At 38.9% G+C, this 17,551-nt stretch overlaps 1 protein-coding gene across 1 annotated transcript in view; it reads left to right on the top strand.

Moving 5' to 3' along the window:
- The first annotated feature begins 45 nt into the window (after positions 1 to 45).
- lmbr1 (limb development membrane protein 1) overlaps positions 46 to 17,551 on the top strand; it is a 34,329-nt gene continuing 16,823 nt past the window's right edge. Inside the window, exons 1-9 of the mRNA XM_040126577.1 lie at positions 46 to 254; positions 3,558 to 3,630; positions 4,714 to 4,753; positions 6,069 to 6,208; positions 8,035 to 8,138; positions 14,615 to 14,741; positions 15,228 to 15,296; positions 15,374 to 15,438; positions 15,794 to 15,866. Of these exons, the coding sequence (XP_039982511.1) occupies positions 192 to 254; positions 3,558 to 3,630; positions 4,714 to 4,753; positions 6,069 to 6,208; positions 8,035 to 8,138; positions 14,615 to 14,741; positions 15,228 to 15,296; positions 15,374 to 15,438; positions 15,794 to 15,866 (754 nt within the window). The 5' untranslated portion in view covers positions 46 to 191. The remainder of the gene's footprint in view (positions 255 to 3,557; positions 3,631 to 4,713; positions 4,754 to 6,068; positions 6,209 to 8,034; positions 8,139 to 14,614; positions 14,742 to 15,227; positions 15,297 to 15,373; positions 15,439 to 15,793; positions 15,867 to 17,551) is intronic.

Genomic DNA, 17,551 nt, shown 5'->3' with positions numbered 1-17,551 from the left:
TCCTTTATTTTGGGGCTTTTTTTTTTTTTTTTAAGAGCACAGAGCGGTTTTCCTTCGATGTAAACTGTTTTTTAACCAGTCGGGGCTATTTGTGCAGAGCAGGGAAGACGCCTGAGTTGGATTCGTTGATGCCAGTTGTATGAGCTAGCATGTAGCGGGTCTGTAGCTTTTTTGTATTTGCAATATGAAGAATGGAACAAGACGATGTTACTATCAGAGAGCAGAATTTCCACAGCCAAGTTCGAGAGTACATCGTAAGTAGCGTACGGAGCGGCTAGTCAAGGCTAGCTGGCTAACAACGTCCTCTACTGCACAGTAACGTTTACGGTAGCTAGCGTTAGCCTCAGCTGTCAGTTTGACTCGGCAGAATTTACAAAGCTTCATGCTTTATTTTGTGGTGCACCCAAATATGTGATGAATCATGTACGATGAATTTTGCCAAATCTTGTTTGTATGAAAAACAGCGAGTGAACGCGCTAATTAAAATTATCTTACGTTAACGTTAGCTACCATTAACTAGTTGATTACAGTGCTGTAGTTTAACTCAGCTAATGTAAATGTTAGGGGATATTTGAACATGTAATAAGTATGCCTGCAGTTCAAAAGGAAGATCTTTAACTGGGGCATGGACAAAATGCCACAGTCTTCAGTAATGCTGTGTCCCTGAATTAGAGAGATGAAACCTTTATTCGGTATACTTTTATATTATTCTTTAAATCTTTCATGTTTGTCAAAGCAAATGGAATCATATGTGTAAATAGACATTTTGCTTGGTGATATAGGTGAGATTGAAGTAGATTTAAGGCTTTTATTTCATTACATGATGGTTTAATGGTCACATTTCTAGAAATATGTTCTTTATTTCTGATGAGTTCATCTGGTTGGATGATTATAAAATACTTGAGTTGTGTATTAATAAGAGACTTTTTTGTAGATTTTATTTATTGGGCTTGGGGCAGGAGACAAAGTTCTTTCTTTGCAGTGTAATGGTATATGTAAGAAGTTATGTTCTTGTCTGACAAATCGATCCCCACTCAAGCTATACTTTTGGAGTTATTAGTCCTTGTTGGCTGTCCCCTTGTAAAAGCATAACACAGTAAACAACATAACTAACCAACTACTGTTGGTGCCTTGAAAAACTGCTGTTGCTAATGATCTTTCTTTGCCATAAACCACATTGTTTTTTAGAGTCTCCTGATGTCTAGCCATAATTTCAGGGAAAAAACAACTTAAGCTATAAAGTTCAAGAGGGGGGACACTTTGTCTGTAGCCGGTCTTGTTGATTATTCCTGACACTTTTGAAATATAGAAACTATCAAATGTCCCACTAGCAGGCAAGCTAAACATCTCAGCTTTAGCTTGCACATTTTGTCCTAAGTGTCTCTCTTCACATAGCTTTACCTAAAATCCCTTTGCTTGATGCGCTAATGTCACTGTCATTTAATGTCTATGGTGGGTCCTCTTATGGATTCATTTCTAAGGACACCAGTGGATTGATGTTTATTGTTGTGCTTGCTTATTTTGAAGTCAAGGCTTTTCTGGGTTAAGTTTAAAGTTAGTAAATGTGATTCAGAAGCAAGATGGTATGCTCTTATGAGACCTTTAGTGTGGGAAACTGCGGGCACAACTGTAAAAATTTATCAAACAATGCCATGCCTGTGTTTACACTGAACATAGAAAATCAGGTTACCGTGAGTAATCAGGTTAAGGCAGCATAATGTGTCACTTAATTTACATGGGATCTGGTCAGTAATTACATTTTCCTCTGCTACCTCCAACCAAGGCTCTCAAAGTTTAAAAAAAAAAAAAAAAAAAACTTTTATAGACTCAGCTAGTGATTTACATGATCAAGTAAGTAAGTAGGTATAGAAATCTCTCTCTTTTTTGCCTTAAACCGCAAAAGGAACACACATTTCTTGTTTATATCTCGGTGATCAGGCTATTGCTAAAATTGACTAATGAGATTTTACTACAGTGCATGAAACAAACTGACAGGTGAATGCTTGCTTGCAGGAATATTTAAGTGACAAGACCTGACGAGACCCCTCTTAGAAAAAATGTAATTAACAGAGTACTATCAAGGCTAGTGGCAGTGGCCTTAACTGGTGTGCTTGAAGCTTGCTGTTATCTCCCACACCGTTGTGTCTTTGTCTTTGTGTCTGTGCCAGTTTATCTGCTCTGTGCACCTGACTGTTCATTATTCTGGATCTGTCCCTTTGTGGACAAAGACTTTGCTTGAGCTAGTGTAATCACAGTTTGTATCTTGGAAATTAATATTTCTTTTCATTTGGAAAAGGGACTTCAAGTGATGAGAAAAACAGTTTTTGCTACAGTTGTCATATAACACTATATACCTCTCAGATTGACCAGGGAGCATTGGTATATTTGTAATGTTAGTTTCTCTGTCTGAAATGTGCACGGTCTGCCTGGTGTCTGGCTGAGTCATCTCATAATCCCAGTTTGGCAATGATGAGTTGTGCAATGTTGACAGGGTGCAAATTGCTGAAGCGGGAGCGTCTAACATTAGTTACGTCCAAGTCACTGTCACAGTAGAAGGAGAGAATGTGGAATGTGATCTTTCTGTAAGACCATCCAGCTTTTTTCGAGCCTGGGGTCACCTAATAAATTCCCTGCATTAGTAAATTTTGCACCAATATGCTTGCAGCATTGGCCTAATTAGTGTCATCAGATTTCGGAAAACAGTGATTTATTGCGTTGTTTGTTTTTTTTAACTTTATATAAAAATAAATGGATATTGTTTAACTGTACAGCTGACTAATTACTGATTCTTGTAATAACATGAGGAAGTTTTCCCCTATTTTGCACATTATAACAAATCTATACCCCACAAAGGTTGTTTTAGGCAGCATAAATCTACATACAAATACTAAGAGACAACGTATTTTATTCCACCACAGTAGGACATGGAGGAAGTTCACAGGCTGAGGTTGGCAAGTGTTTATATACTCTTGACTAGACAGTCCAATGCTTCAGCAATCTACTTTCTACAGGTGACACTATATATCGCTTTTTTTTTTTAAACTTTTTTTTTTTCTTTATGTTGTAGAAAATTTATCACTTTTACACTTAAATGCCCTGTATGACTTTCAATCTACCTGCTTATGATCATTCAGACTACTAGTCATGGGAAAATACTGAGGCGTTAATGTTCTCACATGACCTGGATCCATGATTTTAGTTCTCATCAGTTTATCACATCAAAGCATTACATTGTATTTGCCTAGTATACATTTTTTTAAAATTTGCGTAACCGATTGTGGGCTAAACTGAAGTCTTGCAGACAAATAATCTGACAAAACTTCACGTATATGCTGTAACAAATACCTTTTCTATAATCAACAATTTTTAGGACCTGTAAAATGATTTTTAAGGCTCAACCATCCTATGGTCTATGGTATTGGACAAAACAGGAAACAGAGAACGCAGGTTTGAAATCTGCTAGGTGTTCTGTATTGTAGGTAACTGCTTGCTGATGTGCTGATTCATCTCCAGTTATATATAGATCCTATTCTAAGATTCTTATGTTGTTGTTTCAGATTTGTTTCCTCCTGTTTGCAGTCCTCTACATTGTGTCCTACTGCATCATAACCAGATACAAGAGGAAGAGTGGTAAGTGTCCTTGCAGAATATGATCTCTCCCTCTTGTGGAACAGGCATCCGCATGTGGGTCCGTTAGACTGTCACACTTCTTAAAGCATCACTTTCAATGCTTACACAGCAGAAATGTGTCTACGGTGGATCCATTTTCATAGCTAACGTTGCAGAAGTTTGGTTATCTCTGTTGATGCTGTGTTTGCACACAGACAGAGCCCTTCTTTGTGTTTACAGTGAAAATAAGACAATGCCAAGAAGGCATGAGGTGTACATATGAGAGTCCACACTGTAACTACCCCAAATTGCTTTTAGGGCTGTGGCAGCATGAATACAGTTTGTCACATTATTAAAATTAGGCTAATACTGACATAACCTGTCTTGTGAAATGATAATCACAAATACAAGACTCAAGGGCGGTGAGACATTTAGTGAGATCTGTAGGAAGATGATACATTCTATTCTTATGGAATGTTTTTCACACATCTTTTGATCTTTTGAACCAAGTTATAAAGGAGAAAACAGAAAGGAAAACAAGAAGGCCTGGGTGGGTATTATGAACTGTATCCCATTTTCCCAGGACAAATATAGTATGTCCAGGTCACCTGGGCTTCCCTTGTCTCATTTTGAAAGTAGACCAGTCTCTTTCTGGAGTTTTGTACAGTAGAAATCTAGGCTGCTCTTGTTCTTACACCTAGGTGTAAGAACAAGGACTCAGTCACTTTCCATACATGTCAAATTAGCATTACATTGTTTTCAAAACAATATCCGATGCCTGGGGAAAAACATTTCCTATAGGATAGGCATGTCTCAAATCTTAACCTGCTTTGCTTGCGCATTTGCACTACCACTCTTACATTAATGAATTTTGGTATTGACTAATATGGGTGGAAAAATGTCAGATATTTAACTTGTCTTCTACAGACACATCCGTATGTCTATAATAATAATAATAATAAAATAAAAAAAAATGCAAAGTATTGGTCTTGTAATTTCTGTCTTAAGTATGATGTGATTTATAAAAAATCCGGACCTTTATATGTCTCATTAGCCTACCCAGTTTCCCACCTTGTGACTGAAGTGGTTTCGTTTAATTTACAGATGACCATGAGGATGAAGATGCTGTTGTCAACAGAATATCGTGAGTGAAGCTGATTTCAGTGCATTCTTTTTTTAAAGGACAATGTAATTTAGAAAATTTGGCAAGCACTGTTGAGATAGGTAACTTTTCAGACTAACTAGTTACTTAATTTATTGTCCTAAGTAGAAACTAGTAAACTAAGTTTGTTTTTTATTAAAGTGAACATATGTAAGCAAATGTAAGTATAGAAAGTTAGTCACCCGCTTGAAGAAGGAAAAAAGTGATAAAATACAACATATCAAAAATTATTTGAATTGAATGTTACAGATTAGCGCTTAGACGATTGATCGATCAGCAGAAAATTAATTTGTAGCTATTTTGATTGTAATGGGAATTTTTTACAATTTTCTTACATTCTATCGACCAAACAATGAATCGATTTTAATCAAAAAAATTATCAGTAGATTAACTGATTACAAAAATAATCATTAGTTGCAACCCTATTACTAAAAACTAGTTAGATAAATTGAAATATCTGCACTAATTCACTGATTAACACTAATTCTCTCAATGTGTTGCTTAAGCTAGAACATTGGTGGCAAGTATCACTTATGTCTCAGTCTAGAATTAAACATCACAATCAAGGGTTCTTGTAGCAAAATCCATCCTGCCTGTTCAAGTCCAGCTGAAGAAAATGGTACTCAAGTCGTAGCGAAATAATGGAAAGCATTTCAGATTCATGAGCTTCTTTAGTGATACGGTGAAGTGGTGACTTTGTGCCGTCCCACTGAGGACCACCGAGCAGATGGTCACCCCCTTGGGTCATATGTGGAAACCCACTGCACAGGCATATCCACAATTTGCAGGCTGCAGAAACACAGCCAGTCCATGTCCTTTGTTCCAGGACTGGGGCAGGGGTGGATAAAGTGAGGAGTAGAAGGATGACCAAAAGACTAGATTGACAGTTAGCCCACCTGCAGTTAAATGCGGTGCTATTTATGTGGTCACTAAATAAGTTAATTCCTCACTTGCTTTTGCTTATTAATTCCTGTCACACTGTAAATCAAGTGACTCTTTTAGAATATAACATATAATCCAAAATTAATCCTCCAGTAACCAAGTAACCAAGCTTGTAACATATAATCGGATTTGAAAAGAAAAGCTACAGAAAAGAAGAAGAAAAAGTGGTGTTATTATCTTGTTGTGACTCTGCATGTGTTCATTTTTATCTCAACTAGCCCTAACACTTGTGTGTGTCTGTCTTTTCATCTTTGTGTGTGTGTGTGTGTGTGTGTGTGTGTGTGTGTGTGTGTGTGTGTGTGTGTGTGTGTGTGTGTGTGTGTGTGTGTGTGTGTGTGTTGGATTCCATTTGCAGATTATACTTGTGCACCTTCACCCTGTCAGTGTCGGGTGGTGCTGTCTTCCTACTGCCTTTCTCAATCATTAGTAACGAGATCCTCCTCTCCTTCCCCAAAAACTATTACATACAGTGGCTCAATGGCTCCCTCATTCACGGTCAGTAGATTGCATATTACATGTGTCTTTTTAGTTTAATTAACAATTTTTTTCTCCCCCTCTCACTCCTTACATATTTAGAATAACATTAATTAGAATCAAATTGAACTTTTTTAAATTGATGTCAGAATCAAAAGATTTGTTGATTAACATGATGTGAAAATTGAGATGGACTAGTGCGCACATAAATGGTGGTATAAGAAACAGTTGTCTTTTAATGTAGGTAATATTTTATAATTTTAAAAGTTTTAAATAGGAATTCATATCCAAACACTTATATTAATGTTTGAAAAGCTAAACCTAATCCTTCTCAAGTTGTTTTGAATACCCAAGTCAGTAATAATTTCTCTTGTGCTGTAACACTATATAAAACATATAATAATAGAGTTACGTCAAAAAAGGACAGATAGTTTCAGGGTTTTGGTTTTACTTAAACTACTACAGAAACTGGGTTAAAAAATAGATTAATAGACATGGGTGTGCAAACCTTTTGATGTTTGCTATTGTATCCCACATCTTAAATTCTTGGTTGAATGCAGCCTTTTGTTTTCTCTTTTAGTTTTAGAACCAGATACTGCTTAACATGCTTGAATACGACCCTCTCTTTGTCGTTGTCACTGTTGCTCATAATCAGGCTTTGAAAAGAATAGTTGTTTGTAACAATTTTAAGACTGTCATTGAAGCTTTTTGGGGCAAAATTGTTTTTTCTAAGAAAAATCATGATATACATTATATTACTGTACACTGTCATTTAGATATATATCTTTATGGGAATACAGTAAGAAATTTTCGAAAATCAACTGAATTACTGTTTATGGCTAAAATAATCAGATGGGAATGTCTGTGTTCGTGTCTAATCCAGTTTATTTTATTCTTGACAAATCATGAAATGTTATAACATTGATACAGAAAACATACTTAAATTTAGACTCAAGCTTTCTGATGGTGGAAATTTATATTGTGTCATGGTATATATCATCATATTGACCAACCCTGCAGCTGTCTTTAAAAGAGAGGGAATTGTCTGTTCTGGAGATTTTTTTTTTTTTTTTTTTTTGTTCCATAGTCAAAAAAGACTTAAACTCCACTAAACATTTTTAGAAACATGTAAAACACAGAAAGGAAGATAAAACATATTGCAACACGACTGGACATTCTAATACGATTCTCTTAATAGTGCTGAAATAATACGGATTCTTAATTCTGCTAAAAATTGTAAGTCTTGTAGAATGAGTACAAATTGTGATTAAGGCAAATGTTACATACAACAGATTAAGCAAGAAATATTATTTGATTTATAAATTTGACTTAATCTTTGATAAATGATGACTCACCAGCCACCGCTGCTGGCAGATGGAAGAAGCCAGTTCACTTTTCCCTCATTAGATCCTCAAACCACAATTTAAAAGTCAATCTGTATTATTTGCAGTGTCACTACATATCAGATCATGTGATCTCCTTTGTGTCACAATCAGCCATGCAAGCACTGAATTGAGTCAGTGTCAACTAAAAAACTGTGTTGTTAAGGCTGTTGGGTTTTCCAACATCCTCCAGGGGGCACTAGAGTCCATGACTTAGAAATTGTGAAAGAGACACTTGCCAGAAAAAACCCTGTATTAGTAATGCATCACAACTGTCTTAACAACTATTGTAAAATAATATTGAAGGGAAAACACATAAGGTTGGGCAAAATGTGTTTGTGGACACTGAGCCTGAGAAAAATATGTCACATTGTTAAATTAAAAATAAAAGTTACTATTGATTCATATTATACTGTTTTTGTACACGACTGTATGCGTACAATCTCACATGTTGGGTTTCTGCAGGTCTGTGGAACCTCGTGTCACTGTTCTCCAATCTTTGCCTCTTTGTCCTGATGCCATTTGCTTATTTCTTCTTGGAGTCTGAGGGATTTGCGGGATCGAAAAAGGTACATCGCCTCAAGTGTTAGCTGTAGTATCTTATGTATCGTTCTTAGTTTTGTTTATTTTCTTTGTTAGTCAAGCAAGGTTACCAACTATCATCAAAAAAGCATTAGAAGTAGAAAATGAGCCTGATACTTTCAAACTGTGAGTCATAGGTGAAAACTAGATCTGCAAAATTTAAAAACTAAAACAAAAAAAAGATAAAACTTGGAACCCTTTTTATTTTTTGTGTTTTTGCCTGTTGTCATATTTGTATGGTTTGCTATACATGCATAAAGGTTCCCTGTCAACAGCTAAAGCAGCAACAGCGGCAGGTGCCTAGTCCTTGTCCTCTCCCTGACTCACACAACTGACTGTAACTGCCACCGCAGCAATCTCATTAACCATGAAAGTCTGAATCTGGTCTTCGCTCAGCGCCACATCCTGACAAACCCTTCCAATAAGGCCATAGGCTGCAAACGCTTCAACACTGCTGCATCGGCCTTACTGATTTAATGCCTGATTCCTTGTCACCCCCTCCCCAGCCCCCTAAAATAAAACTTCAAAAGGACAGGCTAATAATCGAGTTGTAAGGCTCAGCGAACTTCCTCGTTTAATTGATTACCCCCCGAAAAAAAAGGCTGGGGGCTCGTGTTCCAAAAGTCCATAAAGTCGCAGCAACATGACAGCACAATAGAGCCTCGCAAAATGGAGGGGGAAAGATTTACTTTTAATACACCTCTATCCTGTGTCACAGTTTGAAACCATCTCTGGTTTATGTCCCTTCTGGCAAAAGAACATAAAAATTAGTCTGTACTGTAGTGTATAGCCAGTTCTTTTCTTCGTCAGCCTCACTAATTTGTTTCGGTTGGATTTCTTCAACAGAGGGCAGGCCCTGATGTGTAGGAAGCAGGATGAGGGCCTCTTTCACTTTTCTCTTTTTTTGTTCTTTTTCATTTTAGTGAGACTGTTTCTTGCTACTGATCTTCCATAAATTTGCTTAGAGGAAGCACTGTTCAATGTTGAGCTGCACGTCCTGGTATATATTGTGTGTGTGCTAAGGAAGGAGTGGAGGTGACACTCCTGTTGCACCTAAAGAACTGAGCTGCCTGCAGAGTCAATCATGCGGCCGACAGCAAATGGAATGTAAAACACAGATCCAAGTCTTTATAATGTGATATTATCCCTTCCCCAATAACAGCATTAGACCACAATGTCATAAGGTTTAATGTGGCATTTTAACCTCCTGGGCGAATGTTATGGCACTATGAGGTCCTTTTGACTGCGGAAATGAAGTGAATGATGAATTTCACTGCTAACGTTGTAAGTCAGCCTTTTCATGTGGCTGTGTTTTCTTTTGACGATGTACTAAAAGACGTCACCAGAATAAAGATGGAAATGTGGATGTTTTTTTGTTTTTTTTTTTCTCTCGGGGGGGGGGGTGAACTCTTCATGCTTCAGAGGCTCTTTCACCTGAATGATTCATTGTTTAACAAATTGTCCAAATTGTGGATGAATCATAGTGACTTAGGGTCTTAATGTCAGATGTTATGATCTGGCTTTATTTGCTGCTGTAAAATGTCTCCCACTTTACGGCTGTGTTCTGAAATCTTTGCAGAAGATCTGCATCACTGAGGCCACTAAAGGTCTTTGTGTGGTTCAGGTTTTTAGGTTCTGATCCTGTTAAGAAACCTCTGTGCCATGATGTATTTGTGGCTTTGCATCTTGTGTGTATATATAGCAGTATTCTAAATGAAGTACTTCTTTCTTGGGATGTTTTGAGTGCATTGGGATGGAGAAAAATGTGTCCACTTTTGAGGCTTATATGTCCCACCATAGCACTTCTGTCACTGATCTGTTATGTTGTCTCCACACCACCAGTAGATGGCATTATATTGATGAGAGCCATCGGTGTTATCCTTATGTAGATGACCAGCATATTCTGACAAAGACTGTGAAGACATCAGCACAAGCCTTTGTTCAAACTTTATATAAAGGCACTTAAATTAGTTCAACAATTATACATGATGAGTATGATATCTTGAAGCTATATTTACTCAAAAACAGGTCAGCGATTTAAAAAAAAAAAAAGTTTTAACTGACAACTACCTGGTCTATTTCTTGTGTCGTCTAATCTTACTTTCTTTGCACTGACGCTCAGATGTTTGTTATCTCTAGCTAAATTATTGTAAATTTAGTATGATGAAAAGTATGCAAAATTTCCAATTAGTTTTAATGTTTTTATGTTTTTCCCTAGATATAGGTTTTTTGTAAAGAAACCATATAAATTGCAGAAAGTGTGCTTTGCATTGAATAGTCTTTTGGTCTTACCCATAGTATTGAAATGTGTTTGATCCTGAAACGAGTTGGAACGAGTCTGACCCCCTGACTGACCTAGCAAAGGGCCAACAGGTTTCATCTGGTAGTTAAAGAAACTCCTCATCAATCTCATCCTAAGCCCTAACCCGCCGATGATGAGAAGTGTGTTTATTGTGGAGGGAGGGGAGGGGAGGGGAGGGGCAGGGGAGATAGAAAACGTCTCGCCAAGCAAACCCGTGTGGTGTTACTAAGATACTCCTCTTTGTTGGAGCTCCACAATGGGGCCTGGATATTTATTTCAAATCTCCTGCACATGCAGACATTTTTCCCAGGCCTTCTTTCGGGCAGGGCCAGCCAGAGAATATAAAGTGGTGTTTACATACCTTCCTTTAAGGTCACAATGTCTCCCTAAAGCTGCCGGTTACAATGTTCGTTACCATGGCAACATATTAGTTCGAGCTGGGAATTTAAAAAAGAACAAGCGAGTTGCTCAGGATTTTTTCCCCTCCTTTCGTGACTCAGTTTTTCTAAACTAAGCAAAAACTTAACTGATTCGGTACCAGATTAATATTTTGCTTTTGCTGATTTTAAAGAAAGACGTCTTCTGTCACATGTGTGGACTGAGTTACTCAAATACTTTGAGAAGGAAGAAGGGCAGAGTATTATGTTGATGGGCTACTAGGTGTACTCGATGTAACCTTGTCTTAATATGAACATGCTGTCATCACTGTAGGATAACAAATAAAACTTGACTGAACCCCCTACCCCGATCCCCACCCAACAGTTTGAACAATACGACGTGATGCTGATCATTTTCCATGCTCTCATGTTATTGGGGCTTTATTAAGAAGTCTTATTAAGAGTCTTTAGAAGTTCATCCTGCAGCTTTACAGGGGAGTGTCCCTCTCCTCTGCTTTCTGTCTTTGACACAGTCATTGCGCTGTGGCCGACTGGTTGAAGGATACACTAATAAGGTCCTGGGCATCTGGCATGTCTTTAGCAAAGAGGGCAGTCCTTTTTGCTGAGGTGCAAAAAAGGACCCTGCCCCCTCCCTCACTTATTACACTCTTGGCCCTTGTTCCACACGTCCCTGACAGTCAGCAGAAGGATGGTCCGCGGGATGATCTCTGCCACTGCCTGCTGACCTGCTAAGGATTGATGGCAGCAACTAGGAAGCTCCCGCACCACCTAATTCTCTTCCTTTGTCTGATTTCTTTCTATGATCCCTCACTCTCTCTCACACTTGTCCACTATTCCATTCGGCTTCCAGAAGTGAACTCTATGCTGGATTCACCAGTCGAAGCACTATATCAAAGAAAGTGGCAGATTGTGCTTTAGTTTTTCTGCAACACAGTCTAGGCGAAAAGCTTGTAAACTGTTACTGCCCAAGCCCTCTGCAGCTTTGTGCAATTGCGTGGATTTGGAGGTTGATTTACTCGACTGCTCGTCTGTCTGTATGTCTGTCTGTGTGTGTGTATGCAAATTCATGCATGTTTGTTTGGTAGTGCATATGAAGAGGTTACTTTCCTCTCTGGCCACTACATGCATTTCTTGGAAGTCTCTCAAGTCTTGTACAACATAGCTGCAGTTAACCAGCCCCTCACTCGATGTCAGTGTGAGGATTGGGGGATGCTGAATATTTCAGAGCTGCTATATTTAGAGGTAGTTACACATTTAGAATGGCAAGAATAGAAACTTTCAGCGGGCGCTCTGAATGCCAAGGCAGAGGTCTTTTTCTTTTTTCTTCAATTACTTCACCAGTTGACAGTTTTATCTTTGATCATTGATGATTGTTTAGTTGGATTTTCCTATTTTTATACCATATTTTTTTCAAAGCACGCATTTGTCCTTTCATAACTTTTTTGATGAGGAACAAAGGACTCAGTTTTCCCTTGCAAGAATAGACAATGATAGAGAGAACTTTCAATGTGCAATGTCATGCATGTGGCTGGATCAATGAAACCAATCGGGCTTCTCCGTTCAGTGTCCTCTTTCTCTTGTACAGTCAAATCATGTCTGACACTGTGGATTGTTCTTCCAGCAAGGCAGGAACCAGGGATGATAGTAAGGGAGGTGACAAGCATTGCCTTTGCCCTAAATGATCTGAATGGGTAATGATTTGAGTCTTATAAATGATTGAGAGACCTATCTAAAGGGAATACACCTTCAGCATGGCATGGGCAGCTTGTTAAGGTGGACTGGTGCGCTTGAGCAGACGCACGTCCTGCTTGCAGCTTCTGCTTGTCCTGATGCATCCTTAAGAGAGCGCGTGTGGGACGCGGCTGAAGTCCCTGAAAGCATTCCTCTCTCACCTCTTTTACCTCAGGGGAATGAGATGCGCTCAGACGTTGACTCCTCTCCTCCACCAGTCTCGCTCTGTTGTTCTCTCTCTATATTTCTCTAGATTTCTCTCTCTCGCTCTCCATCTCCCTCTTTTATATTCAGTGGTGTTGAGTGTTTTCCCCACTGCCCAGTTGAGTTGGGCTGTGAGATGGTTGATTGCTGCATCCATCTAGTGTACTCAGAGTATGCGAGTGTGTACAAAAGAGAATGAGGCTGTCAGCAAAATTCATTTCCATGTCACATTTGAGGTTTCATTTTTAGAATATTGATCCTCATTATTGTTAATGGAGTAATGGTACAGAAACATATATGGTTCCTTTGTAATGTATTCATTAATGTTATATTTTATTCATAATATATTAGATATTTTAGGTTTATTTCAAGCTGATTAAAGGTTCTATAGGGCCCACTTACCCCCTCTAACATTACCTGTCAAGTGGCTGCAGTGTCCACCTTGGCCACACTGGGGCACTCCAGACCCTGCCCACTTTCCTCTCTGTTGTGGTAGAAGATTCTAGACTCACTCACAGAGGGTTGTGGCATGTAGATGACAAGTGATTGCTTATAGCAAAAGGATGCTACAGGGGATTTTCAACCGCTGACATAGAATGGAATAATCTTAAATCCCTGTATAAATATCCAAAGTATGCACTGAAGGGGTTGGTGATACTTTGTAGACGTTAACTTACCAAATATGTCTTTGACCCACGAATGCGTTTTGTCAGTGAGATGCTTGTAAAAGAGATGAGAGCTTAAGAGTGAGTTAGAAGGGACTGAATTTGCATAGGAGAGAAGACAGCTACTTAACAATGACCCAAATTGTAATACAAACACTAACGGACAGGTAGTCTGGATGATGGTCATAAACTGTGCTGGGGGGGAAAAGAAAGAAAAAAACTTTGTCTGATTTAGTCTGCAATTAATCTGCAGAATTAAAACCATTTCCATTCTATAAAGTGGCTTCATGATTAACAGGGGGAACTTTCAAAGAGAGACCCCCTTCATGTACCTGTTGGCAAATACTGAACAGCAACCACACAGCCATTATGTTAGCTGGTAACAAATTGCTCATATGTACCCAATTTAAGCAGCTCTCCAAAGGCAGAGAGCCCTTGTTATCCTGGGCCTGGTAGCCTACCTGACATGTGTATGAGAACGCCTATCTATCTTACAGTGCTAAACGGCTCGGCTCTCCAGCCGGGCGGGAAATGGAGACTGTGTGAACAGGTAGAGGAGGACTTTATTAACCACTCAGCAGTTTGTGACCCGGAAAACCCAAATTACCCCCAAACCCTTTTGTCGGCCTGGCCGGGGACACAATTGTGGTGCTAAGGGAGCTCCTAATCGACCCCAGATGGGAGGCCTGCTCTTGATCGCAGACAGTAGCTGACCCAGCCAGGCTTCATGCTCCTTACAGCACCCCCGCGCCCCCTCCTCTTTTTAATTTCACCTCAGCCATCACCAGCCCCGTTACACCCACTTTATAGACTTCAATATGTGTGTATAAAAGAGCTGTTTTACACAGGAATCAGTTGGAGTGTTTATGTCATGTTTGTGTGCCGTGAATGGAAATGATACTGTTTAGTATGAGTGAGGCAGGATGGAGTGAGGAAGGAGATGTCTAGTAAAACAAATCTTGTTTGGTGTTTAAAAATTGGATATAAAATGTATGAAATGCCACCTTCTAGCTCATGACAATGAACATCAGTTTGATTAATGAGCTTTTTGATGAAACCATGTGTTAATATAAAACTCTTTGTGTATATTGTGATACTGATTTCAACTATACCAACCATATCTAAATAGATTCCTTTCTTTTATGTGCACTTTTTACGCTCAGGGCATTAAAGCACGTATTCTTGAGACCTTTGTGATGCTCTTCCTGCTGGCTTTGCTCATCCTGGGCATCGTGTGGGTAGCATCCGCGCTCATTGACAATGACGCAGCCAGTATGGAGTCACTCTACGGTACGTGTTTTGTTTTTTTAATTTTTTAATTTTAATTTTTTATGGATTCTGTGTTATTTGTGACTGTAAATCTTTTTTTTCGTATTTTTTGTGAAGGAATAATTTGACAATTTGGGAAATGCAGTTTTTTGTCTCTGATGGAGCATTGATGAGAAGATTTACACCCCTCTCATGACTGTGCATTACCTATAAAGCTTGAGCTGCAGGTTGATTTGTTTATCTTAGCATAAAGACTGGAATCAGAGAAAAAGATAGCTTGGCTCACTTCAAAAACATGCCCACCAGCACCTCTAAAACTAACAAATTAACAAATTATACCTTGCTTGATAAATCCCTTCAAAAATCAAAATATAGACAAATTGTGGTTTTACTTGGAGTTGCATGCTGGAACTATTTCTTGCAGAGTGTTCTTGCAGCCTCCAAAACTATCTTTTTATAGTGTATATTTTACAAAATTAATGTTTTTTTTTTGTTTTTTTTCTGTAGATCTTTGGGAATTCTACCTACCATACCTCTACTCCTGTATATCTTTGATGGGAGGACTGCTTTTACTAAGTAAGCCATTTAACTTCCATCAGTTAGTTCACCTTAAACACACAAGCTGATCACACCATTTTCTGTCTGCTATGTAGTGTGCACTCCTGTGGGATTGTCGAGGATGTTCACCGTCATGGGCCAGTTACTAGTGAAGCCAACAGTAAGTAATCATTTGGATTAAATATTTAAATATACATGGTTAGATTGTAAATGGTTTGGTCAATAGAAAAAGTTTATTGAATAGTATTAATTTCATTTTCTTTTTTTCTTTTTCTTTTTTAACAACAAGAGGTTCTCTTTGATAGGCCAGTTGAACTTGAACAGATCAGCTCAGACTTGAACCCACTTTGCTCCTCCTCTCTGAAAGATGTCAATCTCAGTCAGCCATATACATTCACGACAGAGGACTACAAATACATCACCAACTCATCCTCCCATCTGCCATCTCTCCAGTCCCACTTTGGGCCTAATTATAACCCGTTTCATCTCTTTCTCCTCTGCTCCCTCCCCTTCAGATCCTGGAGGACCTGGATGAGCAGATTTACTGCATCCATTTGCAGGAGGAAGCCCTTCAAAGGAGATTAAACGGTATGTCTGTGGGAGACGTGTTGGCACATTATAGGGGAGGGGAGGGGTTGACTGCCCTATCGGGTGTGATAGAGCATGCCAAACTGAAATCAATTAGCATTGAAAATTCAGCCAGGAACACACGCACGCACACGCATGCACACATAGACAGACATTCACAAAAATCCACACATACTTGACACCAGCCTTTCTCTACCACTGTCTTACTCTCATAACTTTCTGATTAAGAGCAAAGCATCCACCATAGCAAGGACCATATTTTTTGGTTAGGAAGTTTTTAAGGATCCATTTAAGACCTCGCAGTGCCACTGTCACTGCAGGCAAAATGATTGCTTCATTTACTGTCAGGCCTAGAATGGTAGCCTGGGTAATAGAAGGGAAATTAAATCTTTTACAAGAAGTTTTGGCTTGGTCCTGTGGACATTAAAGAGCAGTGACTTTTCAGTGACTTCTGAAAAGAAACCAGGAGCCTTGTGCTGTTCTCCTGACTTGGGTACAAAGGGAACGTTTAAAGAGTTTAAGGAAGGTGAAGATGTTATTTTTTTTAGCCTGCATTTCCTTTTCATGTCCACTCCTCTGTGTTCCCAAATTCCTTGTTTGACGTTGAATAATCTCAAAAAGCAGGAAGTATTTAGGCCACGTTCCAAAACCTACTTTAATATTAACTCAAGCACGCAACCAAGTGTACAGATGCGAGTAAATGAAGAGGATGAGCGTCCTTTCAAACCAGGGAGGTAAGGGAGATCATTCCCTGATAACACTTGTTTTTGAATGCTACGCTGCCCACTTCCATAGACTACCATCTAAGCGTATGGTTCCTTAGGGCTCATTCCACACTGCAATGCTTTGAACTAAATGATAGAATAATTGTAATCTGTTCCTTATCATCCGCAAGACTGTTTGATCTATACAAGTCACTGTGAGGCAAAAAAAATAACAGTGGTCAACATCTCCATGTGTACACTGATGCCGAGCTGCTGTTAAAGATGTGGGGAATTAAAGGCAAAGGAGGATGTTGACATGAATGTTTCTATGCAGACACTACATGTACATGCACACACTCAACGTCCATGCTCACACGTAGGTGAAACTGAAGGCTAGAGTGGTGTTCCTTTGATCTGCTGAGAGCGCTGAGTAGAAGGCAGTTCAGGAACAGTTCACAGGACACACTCCAGAGGTGAGCAATGCTGTCTTCTTGCTTCACCTGCGTTCTCTCTGCATCCAGCTCCTAGAACAGATTATCCTCTTAGCTGGTTTGTGTTTGTAGATGTGGACGGTTGAGCCACATCAGTTGATACATCTATGTTTATTTACACGTCTGTGCCTTTGTTGTACTCCCTTTACATGCAATTGCCCATTTGTAATGACATTGTTGACGTTTTAAATCTTGCAGATCAGAAGGTTGTGGCTTAAACTGGCTGACTGGACGTGTGCCTGTTTTCTTTTTCAAGAGCATGATGAACCTAATGAGTACAATGCTTAAAGACATGCCCCTCAAACCTCTAGATACTCTGAAAACACTCAACTTATGAGACAACAATCTTTGAATTTTGCAATTGTGCACCCCTGGTTTTAAATGTGTTTAGACTAAGGTTTACAAAATTTGTAGATGTTCCAGACAGAAAAGGTAATTTGTTATTGGATCTGAAACGAATAGTCAATTAATTGATTAGTTGATTGACATA

The sequence above is a fragment of the Xiphias gladius genome, chromosome 5, assembly GCF_016859285.1.
Source record: "Xiphias gladius isolate SHS-SW01 ecotype Sanya breed wild chromosome 5, ASM1685928v1, whole genome shotgun sequence".
Taxonomy (NCBI): domain Eukaryota; kingdom Metazoa; phylum Chordata; class Actinopteri; order Istiophoriformes; family Xiphiidae; genus Xiphias; species Xiphias gladius.
Note: the sequence above shows the minus strand (reverse complement) of the source record. Positions and strands in the feature narration are given on the sequence as shown.